The 15,003-nt window shown below is 37.6% G+C and overlaps 1 protein-coding gene and 1 long non-coding RNA gene across 2 annotated transcripts; both read right to left on the bottom strand.

Annotated features, from left to right (window-relative positions):
• Nucleotides 1–214: 214 nt before the first annotated feature.
• On the bottom strand, nucleotides 215–4,910 carry LOC307130064. Its single transcript, XR_013817000.1, has 6 exons — nucleotides 3,518–4,910; nucleotides 2,968–3,060; nucleotides 2,187–2,260; nucleotides 1,914–2,036; nucleotides 1,230–1,363; nucleotides 215–645 (listed from the first exon to the last, which is right to left on the bottom strand). It is a non-coding gene; the product is annotated as an uncharacterized lncRNA (long non-coding RNA).
• A 766-nt stretch (nucleotides 4,911–5,676) lies between these two features.
• On the bottom strand, nucleotides 5,677–12,514 carry LOC307131131 (uncharacterized protein; the record flags this gene model as incomplete). The annotated part of the gene is made up of 4 exons (XM_079824619.1): nucleotides 5,677–7,337; nucleotides 7,946–8,070; nucleotides 8,226–8,249; nucleotides 12,461–12,514. The coding sequence occupies 4 exons, from the start codon at nucleotides 12,512–12,514 to the stop codon at nucleotides 6,731–6,733; spliced, it is 810 nt and encodes a 269-aa protein (XP_079680745.1). The 3' UTR covers nucleotides 5,677–6,730.
• Nucleotides 12,515–15,003: the final 2,489 nt, after the last annotated feature.

Below are 15,003 nucleotides of genomic sequence, written 5' to 3'. Positions count from 1 at the left end.
TGAAATCCTTCCCTTTATTTCACTGAAAACTGGCGTATTGTCACAGCATGCAAATATATGCAACTTTTTGGTGCATTGTTGTACCAAATATAATATAACCAGATGAAAAATGTTTATGTTTCAAGTAAAATAATATTGTTAATTACTTAGATAACCTAAATTAACTCATAAAATGTGTATTTACTTTAAAAACACCATACACAATATTCACCATACTTTATCACTCAACTCTTTATTGGAGGATACAGTATACAGTTGATAAAGTAGCATAAAGAAAAATTAGATTCAAGATAAATAAAAATGGGTCTTCAAAAATACATTAAGATCATATTAATCCATTCACAGCTGCTGAAGCCACACAAATGAGTGCCACAGAATCCCATCCAGTCAACTATGATACAGAAAACAGATTTGATATTGTGTTGAAAAATAATGATTCATTATCACAGCTAGACTGGTTTCTTGCTCTTCCCTCTATCATGTTCATGTTCTATCCTGTTCTTCTTCTTCTAAACAGTTTGCCCACTTGTACCCTACAGTGTATAATTGATAAACAGATGATGTGGTCACTGATGTGGTGTAGCCTTTTCTCAACCAGAGGAAGAAGTTGTAACATCCCATTGTCAGGCATTCTCCAGTCCTGGTCTAAAAGTAAAAGAAAAAACACAATTCAAATTAAGTTTAATGTAGTCAGGTTAGCATATGTTCTGCATGATTTAAGCAGTGGTTGGCTACTCTGGGCCTCAGCATCCATTGTCCTGCAGATTTAGCTCCAACCTCAAACCCACCTGCCTATAATTATCTATAAGTAAACCTGAAGACTTTAGTTACAAATTCCAGGCATGCTCGATTAGTCTTGGAGGTAAACTCTCCATTTCAAAAGGCCCAGAGTTGCCCATTCCTAATTTAAATTTACAAAGCCGCAGTCTGTACATTATATAATATACACATTGAAGCATTATGTATATAATATTGCAGCACATAATATTAGCCAAGTACTGACAAAAAATATTTTACCCATATCAACAGCAACCTTTTAAACAGCAGATCTTTAAAAATATATTTTAGAAAGGCATGGTCTCTTCATAGCCTTTGCCAGTGATGCTAGATTTCTTTTAATACAACATACTCTTCTGTCACTTGTTTCAAGAGCATCACTTGTGATAGCCTGCACAATGTAAAATTGTTAAAATACGGCAATACAATAGGTACAGAGGCACAAGACTTACCATGCTTATGAAGCACCCATGGCCATGCATAGTTCTCAGAGACTGGAGTTTTTGCCTCTTGTATTCCTCCTTGGCTGCACATTAGTCTTTTCCTGTAGAATCTTCTGAAGTGTGTGCCTTCTCTTGCTATCCATCTTAAAACACAAATGCAATGTGTTTTAGTCTGTGGAGTATAAAGCCTTGTTTCAAGCCAAAAAACTAACCAGATATTTCACATAATTCAAAGAACATTTACTATTTGATTCCTAATATATGCCACAACTCATTATCTTCCAAAGCTACACAGAACCACCCATGGTCTACAAAACAATAGAGAAATACCTGGAGTTTATACCAACTAAATGCTTTTTTAACCCTTCAATACATGTCTGCTTTTATATAAGACAAACAGACGGTGCCATTTTTAAGAATTGAAGGCCAAAAGTGTTCCAGCCTTTATGCTAAAAGGCAATCATTTTAATAATAATTGTATCAAAAAGGGAAACAAATATTTACCATTTTAGATAAATCCAAGATACAGAACCTAATTTGCTCATTTTAGGAGTTATAAAAAGATTTAGACATGAATAATGGTGTGTATTTTATCAGAGTATAGAAAGAATGATCACAGCTGTTCTTTGAGAGATCAACATCAAATTCTGTACTACATATTAAAGCAAGACAATACATCAATACAAGACATACCAATGGACTTGCGCACTTTTCTGTCGTCTTTGGGCACAAGATGGCCATGTTCCTTCCTCACCCTAAACAAAGGACTTATTCGATTAGCTTGCTTCAATATAAGGGTCTGGTCTTTCTTCTCTGCTGTAAAACAAGAAAGTCTCACTTACTCTATGTGCAATTACTATTGTTTTTGAAACATATAAATTAAGACAATTACAATAAAATGAATTTACATACGATTCAGGGGAGCATTTCATGAGTAAATACTGATATACTAAAAATATTATTTACCTGATTACGGCAAGATTCGCTACAACTAGTAGCTCTTGTGAGGGTTGGCTCATAAAAGTAATCTGCAAGTAATCCTGCAAAATGAAAGGAAAGAAAGGAAATTTCATTACATTGCATGTAAGTTGTGATTTCCTACATAACTGTTTCTTTCTTTAAAAAGTGTTGCATAATTAAATGTTAAATACATTTATGAAACAAGTTCACTGATAGGTGTGCATTTCCATTACTAAAAGTATATTTTTAATAGCACATATGAATTTGTTTAAAAATGTTGATTATTTACTTGATCTTTTGATCACGTAAATTATTTACATGCAAACGGGACGTTATCAGCAGTGCAACTGATGACAAAATAATAGAATATCTGATGTTATGTGAGCATTTCCACTCTTGCAAACAGAGGTAGGTCATGAGGTGTGAAGAGACCTCCCCAATGGCCCAATTTGTAATCATTTTAAAGAATACATTGGACCTAATATAAACTTTTCTTTCTGGGACTGCTTTCCAAGAAGGGGCGCAACTGATTTACAAAAATCATGATAAATATGTACAGGAATTGAGGCTGTAGCCAATGGCAGGAGTCGGAGTAAAAGCTGCAGGATTATGTACGAGTATTTGTACAAACATGTACGAGTATCATATGAATTTGACAGCTTGTTAAATCTTGTGAATTATTAAGACTTTGAGAATATGTTCTCACTGATTGAGCCATGGGGTTTGTAAGAATATGTTTAAGAAACAACAAATGCTTGATAAAGAGTTCAAACCAACACATACTTACCATTGCAAATATTTGCTGTAGCTGCTTTCGGTCTTCTCCATTACTTTTCCATGAACAAGAATGGACTGACTGAGTCCAGAAGGCCCTTTTGGTCTTTTCAGGTTAAAAAAAAAAAAGAGAAAAAGTCATAATATATAACACATACATTATATACAGGACAAAGTACTATTTACATCACAATATTTGGATTTTACATTAAAAGGCATTAAAAGCATGGTAAGTGTTGTGGTTACTGTCTATTTACAACAAACATCACATTACAACTAAGGTTACAGCTAAAAGCATGGCAAGTGTTGTTTTTATTATGCTTCTACTACAAATGCCACTTTGGAACTACACTAGTTGTTATTATTAAATATGAATAACTGTTTAAAAGGTCTATAGCACGTCACGTGACAGTGTTTAATCGCCCTATTAGCAAGGTGTGTTGATTTAGAAAGCAAAGAAAAGCGAAGGCTGAGTGGAAATGAAAGATATAATGCAGTGACTGAACATAATCTGATCAATAACGACAGAAAATACTTTATATCAAACATTCATGGCTACTCACCAACATGTGGCCCACGTGCACTGATGCCAAACATCGCGATGTATTCTGAATGAGACTTCTTCAGCGAGAGTTCATACCGATAGAATACCGGCAAAGGTTTCCCATTGAAAGCAATGGAGTTCCCAGTTCGTCTATAGACTGACGCCGAGGGGTATGGCCGTGCCTGTAGCGTCTTCATTATGACGCCGCGGTGCGGATGGAAACGCAGATCGCTTTTGGGTCTTTTCTTCACACAAATCAATCGTTTGCCTCGGAACAGTTGGAATACTTGACATTTTTCAGTAAAGTGTGCATATTGTCTGTTATATTCTATATCATATAACGCAAATGGGTAGGTTAAGGGGCGGGGTTGGGCTACTTTCAAACGTGTCTGAATAGCGTAAATACAAATCAATAAATGTAAATAAAATAATGCTGGCTGATTAAATTGAGAATCATACTCCAACATGTCATAATGGAAAAATTATAACCCAATAAATAGTTACATCATGATAACATTCACATGCCCAACACGTCTGTGTATGACGCCAAAGGTGTCTCATTGGAATCACTGCAGTACCCTTAACGTCGAAAAATGCCTTTCAAGGGGTACCCTGTACGTAAAAAAGTGACGACGAGGGGTCCTGACCAAGCGTCAATATGTGACGAGTGGGAGTGAGACTGTAGGTGTGTTCGACATCGGCTGCGGCTGGATGAAACTGATCGGCGAGAGTAGCCGCGTGCAGGCGGTGAGGAGCTGCAAACACAGATGTGAAGTCGGACACTTTCTGCTTCCCGCGGTGACGCTCGCGCTGTGTTTGCACACTTTATCAGCTGAAGTGAAATAAATGCAATATTTGGCAATACACAGATGTTTCAGATACATTATTGTCATGTTATACTTTATGAACTGCTTAATACAGCGTGTGTTTTTACAAGAATAAAGTTCAACATATAAGCCTACACTATCAATGAAGTGGGGTCTATGTTTTTAATCAGTTATATTTTGATAAACATGACAATATAATATCGCGACTACATGAAAGGAGGTTTTACTGTTATAAAAAACAGATTTTTGCGCATTAGTGGAGCTGAAGGTTTTAGAATAAACACGAAACACACGTGATCGCTGTCATGCGGTGAATCTGGCCAATCGTGGAACGGCTGTGTCGTCATCAGAGCCCCTGCAGCCTCATGCAGTCGCTCTGGAGAAACTGCACCGGCTGTAATCGCCGGCTGCTCTCGAATCGCTCTCGCGGCACTTTGTTGACATACGTCACTGTCACGTGGCGTCGGCGCTGCCTCAAGTCGGACAAAATTTCTAACCGGCATGCACTGCTTCAAGTCAGCCGCCGATCGGTCTGCGCATCGCTGGGTGAAGTCGAACAAGCCTTGTGTTGGATTTGACGTGGGGGAGGGGTCAAGAGGTTGGGGTGTGTACAAGGGACGAAGGCGCGTCCTTCTCGTTACGTCATCAGCGCGAGCCCCAGACCGTATGGATCTCGTGTCATTCTGCTGCATATCATCTAGCTGTCTTTGAACACAAGAATATATTGGGCATGATTAATTGCATACATTTTTTTAATCATGTGTTTTTTTTTAAATTAATGAGTTAAATTGACAGCTCTACTTGTAACACTTTACCCCAACACTGATGATGTGTCAGACAGATTCAAGAAATGATTCCTGATGTAGTTTGGTTAGTTAACATAGCTGAGAGCTGCATGCATGCAACATGGGTATTTATAACCCTTACACCAGAATGCTAGACATCGATGGATCATCCTCTGCATAGAAAGTGAATGAGATTGGGCAAATTAATTGAGACAGCGAGAGATCAGCACAGTTGCTCAGCCTCAAGGGCGAGTGGCCAAATTTAAGTCAGATTGTATTGATTGACGTAACGAGAAGGACGCGCCTTCGTCCCTTGTACACACCCATGTACACACCCCAACCTCTTGACCCCTCCCCCACGTCAAATCAGGGACACAAAGCGAGGCGCAAAGAAAAATGAAGCGCAAAGGAAAGCTTGCGCCGCAGAGGCACGGATGACGGAAACGCGGATTTAAAGGAGCGGCGCAAAGGTGTTGCAAAGTCAATGCTGCAAGTTTTACTTTGCTAAACTTTATTTTTTCTCTCAGTGGTAACTTTTCTTTTGCAATTATTATTTTTTTACTTGCAAAAAAGCATTTTTTTCTCAATATTCTATTTTTTTTTTGCCAAATTTTTTTTTTTTTTTGCAAAACTTTTTTTTTTTGCAAAACATATTTTTTGTTTGCAAAACATTGTGTTATTTTGCAGATATATGTGGCCCTATTTTGACTCCATAGTGTTTCCTTCACCTTTACAAGCTGCCACACAACCCTGCTGCTAAAACCAGCCTAAGATGGTTGGCTGGTTTAAGATGGTCAAGCTGGGAGACCAGCTAAAAGACCAGCTAAAACCAGCGGAACACCAGCTACTTAAAGCTTAAACCAACTATTAGCCAACCAGCCTAGGCTGGTTTTAGCTGTTTTTATTCAGCAGGGAAGATGGAGCCAAGACTCCCTCACCAATAAAGAGCTTCTATAATGTTGTGACGGCCAGTCGCATCCAGACACGTGTCAACACAGGGAGATTCAAAGGTGTAGAAAACAGAGCAGCCGTCTTTTCTTTTATTCAGAAGTCTGCTCAAGGCTGTGAGTTTGTTAAAGGTGCACTATGTAGCTTTTTCTTTTTCAGTGCTTCAAGTGCTTTCAAATGCATAAGTTAAGACCAGTTACAAGTCGGTAATTCCGCAATACCGGAGGCTGCAATTTCAAGGCTGCATTTTTTTAGGGCACTTTTTTTTTGTAGTTTAAACTATTTTATAGCAAAAAAAAATTCCAGGAACGATTTGTTTAATTCATACATTTTATTGATATGTTGTCCAACCGAATTTGTCTCATTATATGAGGCCCTATATTCTGGTTTTAAATTCAGACACTTCAAATCATTAGCTGCAGCACTTTAAAAACAAGGTAAATGGCACGGTAGCTTCAGCAAATACGATTTTATATTACTTTAACGATATTAGTTTGGTTAGGAGGTACGTTATTTTCTAACACAATAGAGCATAATTTTTGCAAAAAAGATTGCCACAGCAAGGTTATATTTTAATAAATTTTTCTAGTTAATCTATGCATGTTGAATTTTAAAACAATAGTACCCTAGATCTTAATACAGAATCATATAGAAAAGGAAAGACCTGTAGTTTTACAGTTCACTAATTATCTTTTTTGGAGGAGGCAGACAGCGTGAGTCTATGGGAGTGTTTCCTTCTCCTTTACAAGCATAACACTGATTCTCACTCACACAGCGGAAGAGAGGAACATGAGCCACAATCTGCTTAAACTTGGTCTGAAGATCTTTTTCAGTGTCATACTTCCAGATATTCTTGAAGACAAAAGCTTTAATTCCATCATGTGCTTTCCAGTTCTTCAGAGCATCTAATATATTGTGACTGCTTGTCGCATTCAGACACGTGTCAACACAGGGAGATTCAAAGGTGTAGAAAACAGAGCAGCCGTCTTTTCTTTTATTCAGAAGTCTGCTCATGGGTGAGTTGTTAGCAGGATTCAGCAGGAGAGACTCTGAATGCATCTTGTATTTCTTCATTTGCCTAGTTCCTGCAGCGATGAGCTCTGCACCTTGGTAGAGTGCATTTGTTTCATCATTAATGTCATTTTTCACATTCAGAGCATTCTCCTGAGACAGGAAGTTGTTTTGTGTAGGAAAGAAGTTCTGTTGACACTGATCCTTTGGCACATTAATGGCGGTAGCGTACTGACGGGGATGTCCATCTTTATCGACTCTCTTGTAGCTGTTAATATTGTTTAAGGTGATTAATTATTATTAATATTTTTTTTATCAATGAGTAGTTAACCAACTTCGAATTTCTCTTCTACCTCATCAATAGGGCTTTTCACACTTGAAATAGTTAACTCTGGGTCATTCTAAAGACGAGTTTGACACCTGCATAGGTTATCACTTCATGTTTCACACTCATAATTTACCCAGGGTTAACAATTAATTCATGGGTATCCACACATTAATGTTTCACATTGTTTCTAGATTTATGATTTATATATTGCCGACTGCTATCAAGTTTTTCCTGAATGGACTATAAAGGTAGGAAATGAAAACGTAGATATGGAACGAGTACTGCGTCATTCGTCTTATTAACATAAATAAGACAAGAACGTATCCATGTCTAGGTTTCAGGACGACCTTAGAGTCGTTAGGCCCTAACACGAGGGGCTCACAGAGAGCGCCTGCAGGTCTCCCACACCTACCACGGTCTCTACCACGGTTAAAAGCATCGCTTAGAATGAGAGTGTGGAAAGCCCTCTTGTTGACACTTCCTCATTGCTAACTTTTAATGCAAACTTTGAGTTTGAATTTTTTAATAGACACTGGAGACAGGCTTACTTCTGCTCGAAGAAGTTAATAATACGGGCAAGAGTTTTGATGTTCACAGTGTCATCTTCGACACTTTCTGTCCAGTTGGGAAGCAGAAAGAGCAGCAGGAGTCCACTCAGAAACACAGTGAACTTCTGAAAACACAGCACACACACAGAAAAACAAAATATATTCATAAATACAATGTGCATAGTAAAAAAAACAAACAAAAAAAAAAAAATTTAAATGACAAAGACCCACTACTCCCACTTACACTACTTGTGTGTTATGAGCCTTTAATGTGACTGACCTTGTTGTTTGTTGCTTCAAATCTCTAAGTGATAAGGAGTGATAAGAGTGAAAGAGGAATTGCATGGACGTTTAGACCAGCCCTCTTCTTTAAAGGGGTCATGAACTGAGAAATAAAATTTGACATAATTACAAGGATTACTTCCTCTCATTTATCATCTCACTATGTCATTATCTAATTTATGTTTTCCTATTTAATCCCTGTGTGTTAATTCACTCATTGCAAAGTCTTGTTTAGTGTCACACTGCATTTCTGAATGTTATCCTGGTTTCCTTGGTTTTGATATTCTGCTTATCTCCCTGGATTTCCCTATTTGCCTGTGTCTTGGACCTTGTTTTATGTTTGAACTATTTGCCTGTGGCTTTGACCGTTTTTCATGGATTGAGATAATGGATTACCCTCAATAAAGCTAAGTTTGGATCTTTAATCTTAAATCTCGGAGCAGTTCTTGACCATATCAATGATCTGGCAGTTGTTTGTTATTTATTTTTTATCAATCCTTACAATTGTGTACAGTCAAGGTCAGACTGAACCTCTAGTCCCATAACTATGTATTTACGCGTCATCTAAATCTGTGCTAAATACATGTGTAATATTTCATATGTATGCCACATCTTTAAAGTATAAGATAATGGAAGAATATCAGTTTATTTTGAATATCAAAATAAACATGGCCACTCCATATGACAGAATAAAATGTATATAGAGCGTGTAGAGTGTGTATCTAAAATGAGACAATACTTTAAATCACAAATGATCAGTAAAATATTTTTTTTGTATCATGATTACTTTAGTTTTCTCTAACAATAATTGGCAGTTAATCAAGCACACAATATAACAATTTATGCATTTCCCAGATTATATATTTTATTTGTTTACAGCAATTAAAACAGGAAAAAATCCTCAGGTAAATAAAACGTGACTGAGGAAAATGTGTGAGGAAGGCAACTGTTAAGTAAAAGGATTACTTACAGGCGATCACATTCAGCTTTATTTTTCTCACACTGGCAAAGCAGTGCTATTACCTTCAGTCTGGTTATCACTGCATTTTTTATTATCATACTTCCAGATTAATTTGAATGCAAATGCTTTAATTCCCTCGTATTTTTGTAATATTTCAAGATTGCCTTTAATGCTGAATTCCCAGGAATTTGATATGCATTTATTAAAACCACACATTTATTTTTTCCATTCAAGATGTTCTTCAGATCATTCTTCAGGCGAAACTCTGAATGATCTTGTTTATCTTTATCAGCCTTTGCATGCTTGAAGACATTTGTTCTTCTCGACTTTGAACTTGAGAGTGTATAGTCCTTGCAAACAGGAAATTTCACGAATTTTACAAATTTCAAGTATGGGTTACCATACTGGGCTGTCATGTCATTTTCACTTTCACTTTGATATCTTATGCATCTTATTTTCTGTTCTTTTTTTGGTTAAAATGACGAGTTAAAAAAAAAAAGCACCACTAACTATGGTATTAAGTGATGAGGAAGTGTAACTTACCATTTTATCTGTTGTTAAGATCAGAAGGTTCAGAGATGTTGTGTGAGTCTGCAGTGAAGCAGGAGTGATGAGGAAGAGGAAGTAGATGTTTTTTTATTCTGATGCCCATCCCCCTTTTACAACACTATAAAGTTGGTTAACACAGTTCATCTCGGGGAGTACTCAGAGGCCCAAACTGAGCAAAATTATGCAATTTGATGCAAATGTTGTTGTGTATATGGCCAAAAAGTAAGATGAAATTCTGATAGCTTGTAATGATTATCTCTCTATGGGCCCTATCTTGCACCCAGCGCAATCGACTTTGTACACATACGCATGGGTCATTCCTATTTTGCACCCGCGCAAAGCGCGCTTTTCCCTCCACAGAAGCACGTCGCTAAACTAGTGAATGAACTTGCGCTCCCTGGGCGGTTCAGCGCAAAAAAGGAGGCGTGTTCCGGTGCAAACAATCCCTGGTGCTATTTTGCTGTTCCATTAAACAATTGCGCCACTGACCAGAAAAAACCTAGTCTAAAGTCAGTGGCGCGTTGCGCGTTGTTCATTATGCTATTTTAAGGGCGCATGCTTGACCATAATGTATAGCGTGCACAACGCGCATACACTTTGCTCATGTAATCTACACAGATGCAACAGTTATTTTTGCAAATCATAAATTGTTACACTAAAAAAATATTAACACATGAGATGACGGAAATCATTGTGGTGTGCCACGACAATGTGAAAAAATAGGCATAAATCTAGCTTACAAATTATTCAGGCTAATTGTAATAATTAAGGATCAGACCTGTTTGCCCAATAGTGGCAAGGCATATATGTATATAAGGACATCTGACAAATTGGTTTGACCGTCAACCAGGAAAAAAAATCGGTGAGGGTGGACGCGATGTCCTCTGCTGGCGTCAGGTCCTGAGTAGAGGCAGATCCACCTACCGTTACACGGCGTGCCTGATTGATGCTGGCAAGCTTGGACTTTCCCCGTCTTCTGATGTCATTGTAGCGCTTGCGGCACTGGTGCGACGTCCTGGGGATGCCAGCTGATGAAACAATTGTGGCTATTTCCTCCCACGTCTGTTTAACCCACGCTATTTTGGGTGGGTTTCTCCCATCCCCATACAACACAACTTCTCTGTCTTTCACTGCTCTTACAAGAACATCAGTCTCCTTGGCTGTGAACCGCTCCTGGCGTGCGCCTGGTAAATAAGCCATAATAATAGCAATCCATAATGGAACTTGCGCACCTACTTTTAAAGGGAATGTTGGATGACGCTGTGATTGGTTTATTCAAGTTACGCCCAAACCACACCTATGAATAATGAAGCTACTTCAGACCAACCCATTTTAGATTTGCGCCGGGCGCAAGAGCCATTTATCCCGCCGGGAAAATAGCAACAGCGCCGAGACCCGCCCACAAAGTTACTTGCGCTTCGCGCTTTGACACTTGCGTTTCAGATCGTTAAAATAGGGCCCTCCATCTTCCAATAATATGCCTTAGTGAGATGTCATTTAAATAATTAGTTTTATGATGAAAGCTCTGTGGTTTTAAAACATGTAAAGCAATAAAATACAATGATGATTGAAATAAACTTTCCTCAAAAGCCTGGATCATATTTGATACTCAGATAAAAAACAAACAAAAAACAATGCATGGATAATCAAGGTATATAAGTAGATTATGTGCAACAGGCTTTTTTTTTTAGCAAAGTTTTGATCCTTTTGATAACTTAGAGGCATTTTGTGTATCAAATATGAAAGACTTAAGTCTTGTGGCTTTGACCGTTTTTCATGGATTGAGATAATGGATTACCCTCAATAAAGCTAAGTTTGGATCTTTAATCTTAAATCTCGGAGCAGTTCTTGACAATATCAAGACTTAAGTCCATGTGACTTCTTCAAAATGGTCAAGTAACAGAACCCATAACTTTCTTGCGAAGACATAGTGTGAAGGGTTGTGTGTTTGCATTTGTCCATTAATTATTTTAAAAATGAAACCACTGTACAAGTATTGAGTAAATATTTATTTTTAATCATGCAGTGAGCCAGTATATATCAGTAATTATTACAAGACAGTTGCCATATAAATACAGTATGAGCACAATGACTTTTGAGAAGTCTTCTAAACAAGCTGCTTTTACACTGCACTCTAAAAAAAAAGATTCTATATGGCACCAAAAATGGTTCTTGGCTCATAATCATAGGGGAACCTTTTTAATTGCTATATATCACCAATTTTGGTGCTTCAGTGGTTCTTCAGCTGTTCTTCACCGGTTCTTTGACTAAGGTGCTATATAGCACCGCTACCATATACAGAACATGTTAAGATATGGTGCTATATAGCACCAAAAGTGGTTTCTCTATGATTATGATGAAGAACCATTTTGGTGCCATATAGAACCTTTTTTTGTGTGTCAGACACTACCGGCACCAATATGAGCTGCATTTCATGTAGTTAGAGGACATTAGTTAATTAAATGTTAATGTTAATTAATGTTAATAAAATGTTAATTAAATTAAATAAAGAGGACATTAGTTAATTAAATGTTTGAGAACTTGATCATTATACATTATACGTTATGGGGCATCATATTCATGCCCTGACAAGCTTGTTTATCACTGGTGTTGACATTGCTTTTGTATATCATTAACAGTTTTATTCAGAAAGTAATCGAAAAAATCATTATCCACAATCTCTGTACAGTTTTTTGCAGGTTTAGAGCATTTATAGCATTTACTTTCATCAACCCCACAGACTGTCTGAAGGACAAAGGCTTTAATTCCTTTGTCATGCTATTCTGCATTGGCTCTTTTAATGATATCACTGCCTGATATATTTTGACAAGGGGAGTAAACGGTGTAGATGACAACACAGCTGCCAATTATGAGCTTTTATTGTCTTGCCAGATAGACACTGGATTACTTATGCAATTTTGTGATGATTTGTCATTTAAAAGTCTGTACAGTTCTGTACAGTTGTAACATGGAGCCATATAAAAAGAGTGTGATGAGCAAAAGACTAAACACGGTTCACTAATGACATTTAATTAATTTACATCCTCTTTGTTCTAATCTACATTATATAGTATAGGATTTACTCACTTCTTCTCGAAGAAGAAACTTATGCGGGCAAGAGTTGTAAGGTTAATTTTTTGTTCCTTCACACTTTCTGTCCAACGAAGAAGCAGAAATTGCAGCAGGAGTTCACTCAAAAACACAGTGAGCTTCTAAAGAGATAAAACACACACAATTATGTAACACAACTATATGTTACTGACACATATAGGCCTATTCATCAACAGTCCTCTGGCATCACTTAATCAGTATCAGATGACAAAATTCAAAATCACTATGAAGATAAGTAACACAAATTAAATTATAATCAGGGTGATCATATTAAGTATTACGAAATCTGAACATTACTGACCATTGACGCTGATGTAATGGGTAGCTAGTACACATTAGCAGACATTAATAGTGAGTTAGTACGGTCATAGTTTTGTTCAATATATAACTTTAGTTTATCATTGTTTATGGTTAAAGGAGATGAAAATTAAAATGGGAAATAATTAATTAATGTGTTTCCTTGTTTTTATTTGGTCATGTTTGTAAATAACCATAAGTATATTTTGTTACAGAAAAATGTGAGTCTTTTATTTTGAAATTTTTCCACTGAAACGGTTGACTTCCGGTCTTAGGCTACGCGCTTTTTTTTTCCTTTGGAGGCACGCGCGCCCTGGCTAGCGCAGTTCGTAGCATGTAGCTTATCCCAAATACGGCAATAACTTCGACACGGAGCTGTGGTAAACGTTGATTTCATACTTACAGCCCCTCTGAAGAGGCAAAAGGTATGTTAAACAAGTGAAGAAATAGCATTTTGTCTGTTTATATGTTCGTTTTTGTACAAATATAAGACAGCACAATGTGAACAATGTAAACTGATTAGTTGCATGTTTTGTATACATTTCAGCTCTTACGTTGGTGATATGGTGAATGGATAAAGGTTCATAAAGGATTAAACATCATAAAACCATCAGTAAAAGTCTCATCCTTGTTCGGGGGGCATGTAACAGTAAGAGCTTCACATCAGTGTGCTACATCGAGCGGCCAGTGAACTCTAAGGACAACGGCAATAACACATAAAATGGACAGTATTGAAGAGCAAACACGTAAGCTACAAACCGAAATCAATGAAACGAGAGCTTTATTACATTGAGGAGATACAGAGAGCATGTCAAGACAGGAGTTAAAGGACGATATTGAACGCAAAGAAAAACAATTAGCCGAACTCCATAAAATGGAGGCTGCGACCGCGTTATCATTACCCAGGCGTTCAGAGCGGCCTACTGTGCTAACGGAGAAAATGCTAGCCTACCAAAACGACAAATTGATAAAAAAGGACAAAAAACTGATGAGTCTCTATGAACAATGGAAAGGGCTAATCAGAACATCCAGAGAAAGCCTAAAGACTGATTTATCAGAGCACAAGTTGTGTGCAATGGCCGATGATATTGAAAACGGTTTGAATAGCATGATGAAGGTGTACAGTGAAATAAGGGAGCGTACTATGCCATCCCCTGACACAAGACACAAAATGGACTCTTGTGAAGGAGTAACTAAGGACATTATGAAAGTCCTTAATGAACGTATTACAGCAATAGACGGGGATTTTGATGCAGATAGAGAAAAGCAGCACCTTCATCAGCTACTGTCACAACAGTACGCCCGCTCCATCTACGGTACCGCCTCTCAGTCTAGTGTCGGTAAGCAGTCTGACATTTCAAGCATCGCAGTCAAAAGGATTGATGCAGCTGCGGAGTTGGAGTTGGAGTTGCTAAAATTGTGCAGGAGGAAATTAAACAAAAGGAAAAAATGAAAGATAAAGAATCTGAACTTGAGTGTTTAAAGGCAGAAAAGGAAATGCAAGCTGCTCGCGCAAAACTTGAGATCTACGACAGAGAAATGAACATGGATATGGACAATCAGCAAAAACAACCAAACAATATGCCTTTCTCTGTTGACCAACAATCTGTTCATGAAGCACCAGCTCCACAGTGTTCAGCGGAGATCCAATTAACTACATTGAATGGAGGGCTTCATTCTCTTCACTTGTGGACTGCAAAGGCATCTCACCTGCTGATAAACTTCACTTGCTTAAAAGATACGTTACAGGCCCAGCACGAAATTGTCTTGAGGGCACATTCTTTCACAGTGATGAGGAGGCATATAAGGATGCATGGCAAAAGCTTGACCAACGTTATGGACCACCTTTTATTGTCAA

This window comes from Gobio gobio, assembly GCF_949357685.1.
Source record: "Gobio gobio genome assembly, chromosome: 8".
Taxonomy (NCBI): Eukaryota; Metazoa; Chordata; class Actinopteri; order Cypriniformes; family Gobionidae; genus Gobio; species Gobio gobio.
Note: the sequence above shows the minus strand (reverse complement) of the source record. Positions and strands in the feature narration are given on the sequence as shown.